Source organism: Argentina silus (assembly GCF_951799395.1).
Source record: "Argentina silus genome assembly, chromosome: 3".
Taxonomy (NCBI): Eukaryota; Metazoa; Chordata; class Actinopteri; order Argentiniformes; family Argentinidae; genus Argentina; species Argentina silus.
The window spans coordinates 10,261,962-10,275,013 of NC_139657.1; the positions used below are offsets into that span (position 1 = coordinate 10,261,962).

Below are 13,052 nucleotides of genomic sequence, written 5' to 3' on the forward strand. Positions count from 1 at the left end.
TCTCAGGTCATCGCAGTCTCTCTTTCAATCCAATCTTAAAACTGAGTTAATACTGTTGATGTAGGCTATATTTGATTAAAGAACTGTAAGCCAACTGCAATAGTATCTTCATCACTATAATGATAATATAATAACATAGTTATACAGTAGTACTCGAGTAGTCAAATGGGAGGAACAAATTATGGAGGAGGAGCATTCATCTTTTTTATAAAGTAGTTTATTAAAATTAGTTGCAGCAGCTGTGAATAATATTTGGATTGTCATTTCCACCCCATACATTCCCCAATTGTCTGAAACGGCGTGTGGGATTGAAGAGGGGTCCCAGCGGCGTCATGCAGAGCCGATCATTGTCTCTCTCACACTTTCTAACTAGCCATCTCACAACACAGAGGCGAGGAAACGAGCCAGCGATATCAGCAGTCCATGCGGAGCAGCAGCGGTGCCCTGAGGGCTCTTCCTCCCACCGTCAACTAAAACCAGCATTAGTGCAGGAATACAAGCGCAAGGATGAGAACAGTTGGAGTTACAATGTATTCATATTTTTCTAGATATGGTCATTTATTTCGAATGAATACAGTCTTATAGCCAACTGAATAAAGCAAACGAAAGTGACAGTGGCAGGGGTTCAGTGAGTTGATGAGACCAGGTACACCATCTCAACTATCAGCGAGTTATCGTGTGAAAATTACTTTCATTTCACACTCCTCATCTGAGACACCATCGAAGGAAACCATGCATGGAAGGACGCATTTGCCACCAAGTTAAACAACAGTGTTTGCGTTTACATTCGGATTATTGTGGCACACTACACGTCTTTTGGCAAGATTTCGGAGCCCGTCGTCTTCCCCTTGTCCTTGCGCTTTCCTCCGGTTCCGCAGCTCAACTGGAGCCGCGTTGGAGAGCTCCATGCAGCCGCGAAGGTTGGTGCTGTTCTTGATATGATACGGTGTACAATTACAGTGAGGGCTTAGATCTCGTTATTTATAAAAATGTAGCTTTTTTGAAAGTACCTATAGCCTTTCATGTTTTGTCAGTGGCATTGACTATTTATATTATCAAGCCTTTTGGTAATTCATGTTGTGTCGATTGCCCTCCCCTAATTAATGTTATGGGCAATGGACAATTAGTAAAAAATAAAATAAATAATAATTGCATTTTGTTGTGGTACAAGTACATTTTTCTTACAGCAACGACCAATTGCTTACAATATGAAATTTGCAGAGCAAGTCTAGACTGAAAATATATGTCAGCCTCTTTTGATTAGCATGTATTATTTAATTTTGTATTCATTTGATTTGACATGGCATCACAGCAATACTTTGGATAAACATTTGGTCATTTCATGTATACATGTTGGTTAGCCCACCTGGCCTCGATGCCTTCAATAGCTTAATGACTTACAATATCATTTTCTAGGCTACTACTCTTTCATCCATTCGGTTCTCTCAAACCAAATCCTTATCACGCAAATGAACCTAATCAGGAATGACACTCAATAGCAACTTTAAACAGAAAGACATATTGGTATAGTCACTGAATGCATAAATTATGATATGTATTGAAAGACAGGCTACAGCATTTACTGTGAGGTAAAGGACATGGGGAATTATGAGGACCCAATATTGATGGCCGACTGTTGTAATATTGCAATTTCAACAGAGGCAATTAATAGGTCTGTGCACAACGTGCATATCTAACGATCAACTTGTCCCTGTAACCATTCTAATGCCATGTGCGTTTGTCATGATGCGAGGTTTCAAACAGAGTTGATAGAAGCGCCATCTGTTGGAAAAGCGGAAAAACTCCGATGACCGGTGTAAAATGGTCTGATGGGCTATCTCCCCAAAATATGAAAACGGTTGGCAGTGGGAACGCACATGTAGGCTATACATATAAAGTATATCTACATGTCAAGTGGGCGACGATGAAAATGCCTACATGTGTCAAGGCGTGGTTTGTTATAACCCCGCATCTGGTCTCATTGAGGTGCAGTGATGCATCAAATTCAAAACCTTATGTAGCCTACATGGTATAAATCAGACAGTCACCTTAATTGCCGAACAAACGGTGTGATCTATCAGAACCTGGGTCACATACTCTAAAATTAAGCTTATTTGAGTTTGCCATTTTGGGACTATTCCATTGGTGCAAACTAAATCAAGTGCAGCTAAGGTAGGCTATTTGAAAGTATTTGAGTATTTGACCCAGGTCTGAAATCAACATTTTCACATACAACAAGCATAGCTAGATTAAGGAAGATGATTTTGAATGCCACAAAAATACACCTTGTTAACCCAACTTGCTTCAGTGTATCAGGGCAGTGTCTAGAACATAATTGGTGTTGTAAGTGATTCAACAGGTGGTTGGTTCTGAAGATTTGTAGTAATTAGTTAGACTGAAATTAGTAGCCTAGTCTGTATAAACAGCATGGTCTGTTTATCAAATTAAACACACAATATATTTAATTCAGTATCCTGGTATTGTATGGTTTTAACAATATTCTGGTCAGAAATGTAGCCTTAACTAACCCTTAAATAAAATCTGTCTCAGTGGATTCTCTAGCTGTCACAATTTTATGAAGAAGTCTCATGTTACTGAAATAAGTATCCAACTTAATGTTTTTGCCAATTCAAACCACAGTAAATTGTTTTGGTATTTGGATAATCTGATATCTACCAGTGTGTCATTAAGGTGTCAGCACTAAAGAGAGCACTAAACCACTGAAATATATCTAGGACAGGGCTTATTTTACACAGTAAAAAAACACATTCGTTCTGTGTTGATATGAGTGTCTTATGACTATGTAGGCCTATTAACCCTCTGTCTGGAGAATGGATTAGAAATCAGTCTACCCTTCGTGAGACTAAATATGCACATGATTGCTATCATCTCATATTAATCCTGAGATAGTAGGCTACCATTCATTGAGAGTCAGTTGAAATATTGGTAGATAAAGCCTATAGAATAGTCGTCACTATATTATTCTGTGGTACCATTGACATATCAGATATCAGCCAATGGGTCATGGGTATAGCTGTTATACAGATATGCAGCCTATTTCCTAATAAGCAGATATGAACTCGAGTGAGACAGTGTGCTGACACAAGAAAAATGTGATACACCACTACACGCCTACATATCATAGGCTTACTCTTTTTCTCGATACATTGAAGGATATCTTTTGCGCAGTAATGTTTAGTCGCGCCATACTGTTGCAGCAAAACAGTTTTAAGTTATTATACTGTCGCTCAACGTGACTTCTCCTGCGATGAACAAGTCTGCACATTGAGGTGTAATTTGAAACTGAGAAGGGGCCGAAGGCTGGGACGACGACTCCCCATTGGTCCAGTCAGTAGTATACACTGCACCTTCTCGACACTCCCTAAATGGAAGATAGATTGCCACTTTTTACTGTTTGCTGAGGAATTCAAGTGCTAGTAGGAAAGCCGAAGTAACATCGCGACTTCGAAACAAGCCTCCTTTTTTAGGACATGACGATATTCCGTGCTCCAGACCTTACGTACATCTTTATTTCGCGTTGTTGAACAAGAGTGATGATTCCAGATAATCTGCTAATTTTTCCCTCCTACGCCTTGATTTGACCAGGGAGAGGAGAGAAGTGCGACCCCGAGCTGAATGGATGGTTATGGGGAAAGGAGCAGGACCTTCGGCGCTTGAAGTCGGCAAGCTCCTTGTTGTGTTTCTTTCCCTCTTTCCCTCTGGTAAGATTTTCATTCGAAATTCATATCCTAGTTATTATTCACACCCTTGTGTTTACTCGACACTTATGTATTCAGGTCTTGCACTGTCTGACTGTTAGTCCCACAATGATGGCAATGCAGCAAGATTGTTTCGAACTACATTTACTTGACACATTGTTACTAAATACTACAGCAGGTAGAGCTTACGCTTCAAGAAGTTCTTATCTATTTTGTTGGTTTTGACTGCAGGCTTTTGCAGGTTTTACATAAATCGCTCATGGTTTATTATTATATATCGATAGCCCAATGTGAATTTATTGTAGTCTATTTGTAAGACAGAAACATGAAGTTAAAGAACAACACTTGAGCATGTAAAACATTCGAGAATTAAATATCATCAGATCATAGACCTGTGGAATGGTGTTTCAGTGGAAACACACTTAGGTTTTGGTATATTATCGTGCTCCTGCTGCTTTGCAGGGGCTATTCTTTTACCTCGTCATTACTGTTGAATGTATCCTAAAATCTGAGTGAAAAATGTTGGTTTTCTTCTCCTACATTGAACCACTATACTACTCAGCTCGGCTCATCTTGGGCTCTGAGCCCCGTGGTCGTGTTTTGTTTGGGGGAGGGGGTGCGTATTCGACGCGCGGATTAATTCACCTTCTCCCAAATTTCTCCTACTTACGGCCTACTTCTTGACTTTTTTTTTCGTGAGGCTACACTTGTTGTGTCGGCCATAAACATGTAATGCCGTGAAAGATGCATATCGTGTAAATGTAGTCTTAACATCTAAACATGTTGGAAGAACAATGAACAGCAATCTAACCATGCATTCGACCCAGCATAGATCCATAGCCAAGTTAAGATAACATTGTTGACAATCGTCTGGTGAATTCTACCCCTTTATTGATATAGCCTGTAGATATATGCAGACATATCTCAAGGATCGACTTATACTAACACAATTTGCACACTTGCCGACCCTCATCGGTTTCTCTTTCAAGTCACTTACCGTCAAACAAGAAGTGATAATGCATAGGTGTTGGCGTTTATTCAAGATTAAGATTAGTTTATTGCCATTTATCAGATGGGTGGTAAATACCTTTTGTTGCTGGTAGGCGGGAGTAGTGTGGGGGGGGTTGGAAGGAATAGTGGTGGTGGTTGTCATCAGTAGGCTGTTATTCAACTGAAAGTGTGGCTTCAAAGTGTTGACTTGAAGTCAATAAAATGTTTGGTGGACCTTTTCACTTGCATGATGCTCTGCAAAAGGTACCAGAGCCATAACACAAATGCAATACAATGTTGAATGTAGATTGTTGTGGTGTTACTTGGATTTACATGTTGTCCATTTAAATTGATTCCTTCCCTTAACATCTGCTTCAGTTATTAACCTACATTATGAACAGCAAAATACATGCCTATCATGCAAATGAGATGTGACAGTGGCATGATGTTAAGAAAGAGACAAATGAAAGAAGAATTCCAATTAACATATAGAGGCACAGTCTGTATGAAAGGGGGTTAAGGTTAAGGGTTCAACTAGTATTTGCTCTGAATTAGGCCCACATTTATTGTTTCCTATACCCCCCATGCCATCCCACCAGAGAGCAACTTTAATTTCAGGTCATGTAATTTAAGTCCTGGGGAATGCCTGTTGGAAATTACGTTACTCTTTGATTACGGCCTTGTGCATTGAACAGGTGGATATCTTATATCCAGTTTGACCTGTGGAATGGTGAGACCTCTCTTCTGTTCCGCCCTCTGGTCCTGAAGCCAGTCTCTTTCTGGAGATCCTGTTCCTTTTAAGGGAGCCGTCAGGGCTGCAAGCTCCCCCCCACCACAAACCCATTGCTGATGAAACTCAACCTAATCCCTTTACACAGGGCTAATTTATGACTCTGCTGGTCTCTTCTCAATGGCAAATTACATTGTCTTCATTCAGGACCGTAAGACTACCCCCTCCTATATTCGCTCATACGAACTTTGACCCCCCTCAACAAGAGCTGGATTCTTTCAGGAATAATTTAAAGGGGAGGTCTCTGACACCCCTGGTGTGCTTTTTAAGTGTCCTCTCTGGCTATTTAGCTATGAAACAGGAGGGTATAAATACAAACATTAGGTAAACATTAGGTTTGAATCTATGTTGTTGACCCCTCTCATTAGCTTCTTCTTATGTTTTTGTTGGTGTCAACCATAATTATGTCCTTATTTCACTTGTGTAGAACAAACTACAAACACTTCACCACTGACTGTGAAGTTAAAAACAATTACTCAATTATTTGGTTATTACCATGTTACTACATGGTGGCATTAGAACAACTTGTGGCCATGTTTGGTTGTGTGAACTTTTGCCGGTTTACTGAATCCTTTGCGTGCAGTAAATCTCCCCTATGTGTTCCATGTGCTCTTTAAAACTGAGGCTGTATTCATCCAGTGTCATGGAATCTCAGAGCAGAATAGATTTTTAATGAAGTGTGCACACACATGATGGAATTGGCATACTGCAACCTCTTGGAACCACATTCTTGGTGGAATTTTGGTTTTGGTTGCTCTTGAACTCAGAGTTATTAAATGGAAATAAATGCTCAATTTGTCTCAAGGCACTAAAAGAAACACAGAAAACGTAAACAATGCTGCAAGACTTAACATTTCTGGATTCATGTATTATGTAGGAATCTCAAAACAAGGCATTTTGTTCTTGCATAGGTTATTATTTTAGGGCACCTCACAAAAACAAGTCTATACTGCTTAGTAGATGCTTATACCCCATTATACTGTAGAAGGACATAATTGATTAGTTTAGACACCATTTTGCCTGAATTATTCTAATGTGTTCTCTTTGTCCACAGTGAGTCTGCAGTGCAAGATCCTCAAGTGTAACTCAGAGTTTTGGGCCTCCACCTCAAGCTCTGGCCCGGAGGAGGAGTTCTGTACAGCGCTGCGAGCGTACAACAATTGTGTACGCAGGACTGCGCGCACCTGCAGGGGCGACCTGGCCTACCACTCAGCCCAACATGGCATAGAGGACCTCATGAGCCAACACAACTGCTCCAAGGAGGGGCCGACAACCTCACCCCGAGACCGCACGCCACCTCCACCCCCGCCGCCGCAGCTCCAGCCCGACAGCCAGGAGCGCTCTGATGGGCCGGAGGTGTGCCACTATGAGCGCAGCCTTCCCCGTCACGCGTCTCCACCCAACTACACTCACTGTGGCTTCTTTGGAGACCCGCACCTCCGTACCTTCAGCGATGACTTTCAGACCTGCAAGGTGGAGGGAGCCTGGCCTCTCATACACAACAAATACCTGTCTGTCCAGGTGACCAACACCCCTGTCGTGCCTGGCTCCTCTGCTACAGCCACCACCAAGGTGAGAAGGGCCTCTATACATCTCTCTACTGCAATGTTCATCCGTTTATTGCACTGACTTTGAGATATTTACGAAAGTATGTTATTTGATCATAACTACTCGTAAATCGAGGGTCGAGCTGTTATGTTAGACTATGGAAGATTTCATAGGGTCATTTCATGAAGTCAGTGGCAATGCTTTAGATTGTGGATGATTTGTTTAAATCCAAACCTTCTCTCTTGAAGCGATATGGGTTCATAAAGGTGCTATTGTGCCAAATAGAATGAAGGGGAACGTTTGTATGTTCCCTCTGACCAAAGTTTCTATTCGCTTTTTCATTTAACCATTTTTATTTTAAAGAACTTCCCTCAGAGAATGGGAAAATATATTGGCTGGTTGTTTAGATTATAAGTGAACTGAACTGAAAGTTAAACCGGTAATGAACGTGCTCTTACATTAAGACATTTCTATCATGTTAGCCTTTCATATATGTTAGACTGCCTGTTACTGATTCTTGTGGAGAGACTAGTAAGAGACGACTCTGGTTAATGTTTGGACCGGTGCCATAGCAGTTGAAGAGGCAATACACAGAACAATTGTTGAGATCTTGATAAGCTTTACAAATGATATGCCAGTATTTATAACAGCAGTAGAACATCAAACATTACCAGGCGGCTCCAGTCCTCTCGTTTCTTTTTTATTTCTTTTTATTTTGAGGACAGCCAAGACTAATGTTAGGCCCACTTTATGTGTAGCCGTCCATTCCATACCATTGTGTGTATCTGAGGTAGAAACTGTTGTTTTAACTAAGTGCTCAAGCCATGCAGGAAACTGCAGATATTTTCTCCACATTAGTTGGCCCTCATACCTCATAAATTATCATTGTTTTGTTTCACGGTACATTGGACAGCCTGGAGGGCCGCCCCTGAAATGGCTTTCAGTAGAACTTAAGGTGAAACAAAGAAGCAGGAGCATTTGTAGTCTGCAAATTCACTTATATTCTGTCCACATTTGGTTAAGTTTTGGCAGTCGTGGCTATGTGGCCATAGACCTCCTTGCAGAGTATCATGGCTGCAGGGTATACACAGAATTACAAGAGGACTTTGTCCTAAATCACAAAAAGAGAGAGACTAATTTTCCATCATCAAGATCTACTAATGATGTACTATTTAGCATTCAGGGTTTTTTAAAGGTCATGTTTTTTTACACAGCTCTACTTGGAAGCAAATGAGACAGCTTTTTAAGTTATTCAGTCTGGACAAAGGGAAAACAAGGCAGCAGCCTATGCCACCTGTACAAACAAGACGGCCCTGGTTCGTGATAGCCATTGCTGGAGCTCCACTTTATATGGGCTCCTACTGCAGTACATAGAACTGCCTGGTGATAGAATGATGAGACTGTTTGTTTCTTTATACATCGTTTTTACATTCACTGGAGAATTTAAAGCCTCAACAATGAACTCCAAAAATGTCACGGAAATGGACTTCAAAAGTTGTCTTCTGAACAATGGGGGACGGAACGGGAATGGTGTCTTCTAAGGGACGGGAACGGTGTTGAGTCAAACAAAAGACTGTTGGATATTGGGGAGTGGGTTGGGATGGCAGGCAGATGATTTGACTGAGTAATAACAGGGCATTTTTGGTGCTCCATTTCCTCCTCCCCCTACCCTCTGTCCACTCTGCTCTGAGATCACAGCCCCTCGGCTGTCCCGGGGTCACCACTGTGACAACGGCTCACTGGCGTCCTAATGAAACCATGCAAGCGGAGAAGTGACCAGCCTTAGTTAATTAGCCACAGAGCACGCTCTCCCCTCCTGGCCCAATGCCACTCCCCGGAGCACAGTTCTGGGGTTCACAGGCAGGTTTTTCAGCACTATGAATGGATCGTCTTTGTGTCTGCAAACTGAGGCCTGATTTAACATGGCCTAGACCCGTGTTTTCTGAGGGCGTTTACTTTGGCCTCCCCCATGTTGAGCATAGCTGAAATGTGACACTTTAGTGGGTTGGTGGGGTAGATGGGACTACATTACACAAACTAGTGGTGTTCTTAATGCCAAAGCACAAAGACTACCCTCAGTCATTTGTGTAGCACTACCACCAACTTTGGTCCATACATGAAAATGACAATAGAGGTTCCATACTGCTGATATTTAAGGTCCTGCTTCATTCATTCCTGGTTCATGTTCAGTGACTTCATTCATTTGATGTTTATGCACTTTCATGCATACGTTCTATTTTCAGGCTATAACCAACATATTGAAATTGTATTAACGTACCTGAGATATGTCCTGTTGCTGACTGCTAATCTTCATCATCTCTCTCTCTCTCTCCTTGTAAAGCTGACAATCATCTTCAAGAATTTCCAGGAGTGTGTGGACCAGAAGATGTATCACGCAGAGACAGACGAGCTGCCTGCGGCGTTTGCTGACGGCTCAAAGAACGGCGGGGATCGCCATGGAGCCAACACGTTGCGCGTTGTGGAGAAGGTGGCAGGGCAGCATGTAGAGATCCAGGCACGCTACATCGGCACGACCATAGTGGTCCGGCAGGTGGGCCGCTACCTGACCTTTGCCGTCCGGATGCCAGAGGAAGTTGTGAACTCTGTGGAAGATCGTGACAACCAGGACCTGTATCTTTGCCTGCACGGCTGCCCCGCCAACCAGCGCATCGACTTCAGGACCTTCAGGGCCCGTGCAGCTGAGGGCCACACCCCAGTCAGGGGCAGGACGGGCACCACAGCCCATGGCTTTACCTACCAGTCCGCCATGGCCAAGTGCAAAGAGCGCCTCCCGGTAGAGGACCTTTACTTCCATTCCTGTGTGTTTGACCTGCTATCCTCTGGGGACATCAATTTTACCATGGCTGCCTTCTACGCCTTTGAGGACGTGAAAATGCTCCATTCGAACAAGGACAAATATCACATTTTTGAAAGGGATTCATTTGGCAACTCGGCGCCAAGGGGACCCGATTTGTTCTTGTTAGCCCTCATCAACTGTCTCGCTGTCTTGTTGTGGATTGAGTGTTGCTTTGTTCATCTATAGTCCTCTGCCAACGTCATACTCATAATGATGGCTGTCAGCGGGTGTGAAACAGTGCTCTCACCCTGTCATACGTCAGTCTGCTCACTCCACTGCTCGGGTTCTGTCCTCGGGGAGCTGGTGACCAGGCTAGCCAGCAGGGCTATGCCTGGTCTATGCCTCTGAAGGGACAGAGTACCCCATGTGCAATCAAACTCATCCCAGCCATGGTCTCATTTTTGTGTTGTCTTCATGTGTTGACTTCCATCTAGTGGAGAGGTGAGCTCTCCGTGCTCCCACCTATCATTGCGTGTATTCAGCTGGTTTAAGGACTGGTCCCTTTGATGAAGAGAGCAGTGGTGAGAGAGCCCAGCAGCCCAGGGCCTTGGATATCCAGCTGGGATTAAATCCCGCATTCCCACTGGGGCTACATGCCTATGGGAAGCAGGACGAGATGATCTCTTGTAGAAAGAAGAGTTTGCTGATCTCCTCTCATTGGTGCCAAGCCAGTGTAGCTCTCTGTGGCTCATGGGGCTGGGTTAGTGGACATGACAGAGGCTTTTGTTAACCTCTGGGTAGAAGGAGCTCCCTGTTTGATGAGCTTCCAGCTTTGGGAAAGCCTTTTTGGAGGAAGCACTCGGCCAAAAGGATGTCAGAGCAGCGAGTCTAGTTGTCTGCTGTGGAGATTAATAGGTCATATTGTCAGGACTTTTGTAAGACGTGCGTGTGTGTGCGTGTGTGTGTGTGTGTGCGTATGTGTGTGCTTGCATGTGTCCACCTCCGTGTTTAATTGTGTGTGCCAGAATGTGCTTAGTTGTGTGTGTGTGTGTGTGTGTGTGTGTGTGTGTGTGTGTGTGTGTGTGTGTGTGTGTGTGTGTTCTTCAGAAGTGCAAGAAACTTTCCTTAGGAGAAATATTTCCTAATGTCTTTATATTGCACCCAAGGTTCCAATACAGAACCGACATGGTGGTCTAGGGTCAATTGGAATGCCCTCTGCCTGCCAAGTGGTTACTCTTAAGTGAACTGGCAGATAGTAAAAAAAAACTAAAACTAATATTTTACTCCTTTCATCTGTCAATCATAGTGTCAAAAAAGAGTCCCACTACACTCCAAATAGTGGCAAATCATAAAAAGTGCTTATTATGATAAATGTATTTCTGCAAAGTATGTTTTTAAGAATGTAAATGCTTATAAGAAAACAGCCCTGAACAAACATGGCTAAGGGCACACAGAATGCAGAAAAAAACAATAACGTTTACAGAGTATGTCTCATGTATTAGTTTTCTGATCAACCAACCAACTTTCACTCTGCATCATGGCTAAGAAAGGGATTTCTACAGGTCCTTGGTGAATGTTTTTACTCCTGTCTACATCCAGGCTGTGAAGGTGGAGATACTAGCTGTTCATTTAGCTAGATAGAGGTATAGTCACACTGACTACTCTGTTGGTCATGCTTACAAAAGGGGTGTTGACATGGCTGTGCTGTACGGAACGTATGGCTTGCATCTGTCTGTAGACCTGTGAATTTACGGCTTAAACCTTTTGCCAAAGAACAAGCCCTGGTGCCAACAATTTCCCAACAGCAGAATTTTCTCTCTCTCTCTCTCTCTCTCTCTCTCACTTTCTCTTTCTCTCTCTGTGGACTTTTGTGATTCACTTTAAGTATTTGGACTTCTGATTGTGTATTATGCTGGAAGGTGCTAACTTGTGGACTTCTTCAGAGCATGATGAAATGAAATGGCGAAGAAGCTGCCACTTTCTGTTTAGGTATTTTCCCCTTTGGCGTTACCACAGCGACATGCTCACACCTACAGCACCCCTTTGTCCATGTAGTAGTTTCACCATCACATTGTTTGTGCTCATAAAAATCATTTCATTAACTAGGAAGCCTGAATCTTGGCCTGCGAGGAGGCTTTGAGACTAGGTTAACAAAGTACTAGTACTTCTAACACCTGCTTTATGGAACACAAATGGCAGAAACCTGGAAGGATATAACATCGCCAGCCAATTTGCAGAACCCTTTTACTTAGCAGGGTTTCTATTTCAACTATTTCATCTTGCTAGAGTATTTAGGTTTTTATCTTAGTAGTCCCTTAGCACTCATCTATTTCTTCAGCTTAATAAGGATTCTGCTCAGTACCATAAATATTACTTCTGGGGCAAAGATTTAAGGTAATATATCCCTACACTGAAGTATTTGGCAGGCCTAACTACTGCTATTGGAGCATGTACTGGTGCAGTTTGTTTGTAGTCTGGCAAAAAAAGATTATCAAATAAACTAAAATGATTGTAACATTGAATCTTGTGTTTATAGATGTAATTTGTATTGTGAGTTTGATATATGGTTCTACATGTGTAATGTGAGATTGTATATATGTTTGTGAGCTGTTGTTGAGTTGGTAAAATATTGTACTTTATCTGTTGTGTTGAATTTATCACTACAGTTTTGTATATGAGAAAGGGTTTGGTGAATGTGATCTTTTTATTTAAAAAGATTTTTGTAAAAACGTGAACACCACAAAACTGCATATTCCAAAGCATAAGGATCATTGCCTAGTCCTCATCTATTAATGACATTAGGTTCAGAGCATTCTGCTTGCTCTGAAGCATAGTATGCTAGTTACAGTAACCTGGATTACATCCAGTCATATCTAAAAAGGGAATACAGGAAAGTATTGTTGTTTTTTTGGTGTTCATGTTTTGGATTTTGAAGCACTTTATGTTTTCTTTTCACTTAGCTCTTACTTGGTTTGAACATGATTGTGAGTAGAGGTTGTCAGACTTGTACTGGTAGAAAATATGGAATAAAGACTTAGTTGAATGGGAGATGCCAGAAAGATCAAACTGTGTTTGTATGTAGGACAAAAGCGGTGCCACACACCACCTGTTTATACTGTAAATTATTTATTGAATAAAAGATAATGTGTCTTGTTAATTCTGGGGATGTTTTCTTTTGTGGTAACCTCTTACTCATTGTGACAATGTA

At 42.1% G+C, this 13,052-nt stretch overlaps 1 protein-coding gene across 1 annotated transcript; it reads left to right on the forward strand.

Moving 5' to 3' along the window:
* The first annotated feature begins 562 nt into the window (after nucleotides 1-562).
* rgma (repulsive guidance molecule BMP co-receptor a) lies at nucleotides 563-13,001 on the forward strand. The gene is made up of 4 exons (XM_083666099.1): nucleotides 563-920; nucleotides 3,607-3,722; nucleotides 6,554-7,071; nucleotides 9,389-13,001. The coding sequence occupies exons 1-4, from the start codon at nucleotides 907-909 to the stop codon at nucleotides 10,088-10,090; spliced, it is 1,350 nt and encodes a 449-aa protein (XP_083522225.1). The 5' UTR covers nucleotides 563-906; the 3' UTR covers nucleotides 10,091-13,001.
* Nucleotides 13,002-13,052: the final 51 nt, after the last annotated feature.

Coding starts and splice junctions, on each gene's coding strand:
- rgma (XM_083666099.1), top strand. Junction 3,723..6,553: donor TCTTTCCCTCTTTCCCTCTG/GTAAGATTTTCA, acceptor CTTTGTCCACAG/TGAGTCTGCAGTGCAAGATC. Junction 7,072..9,388: donor CTGCTACAGCCACCACCAAG/GTGAGAAGGGCC, acceptor CTCCTTGTAAAG/CTGACAATCATCTTCAAGAA.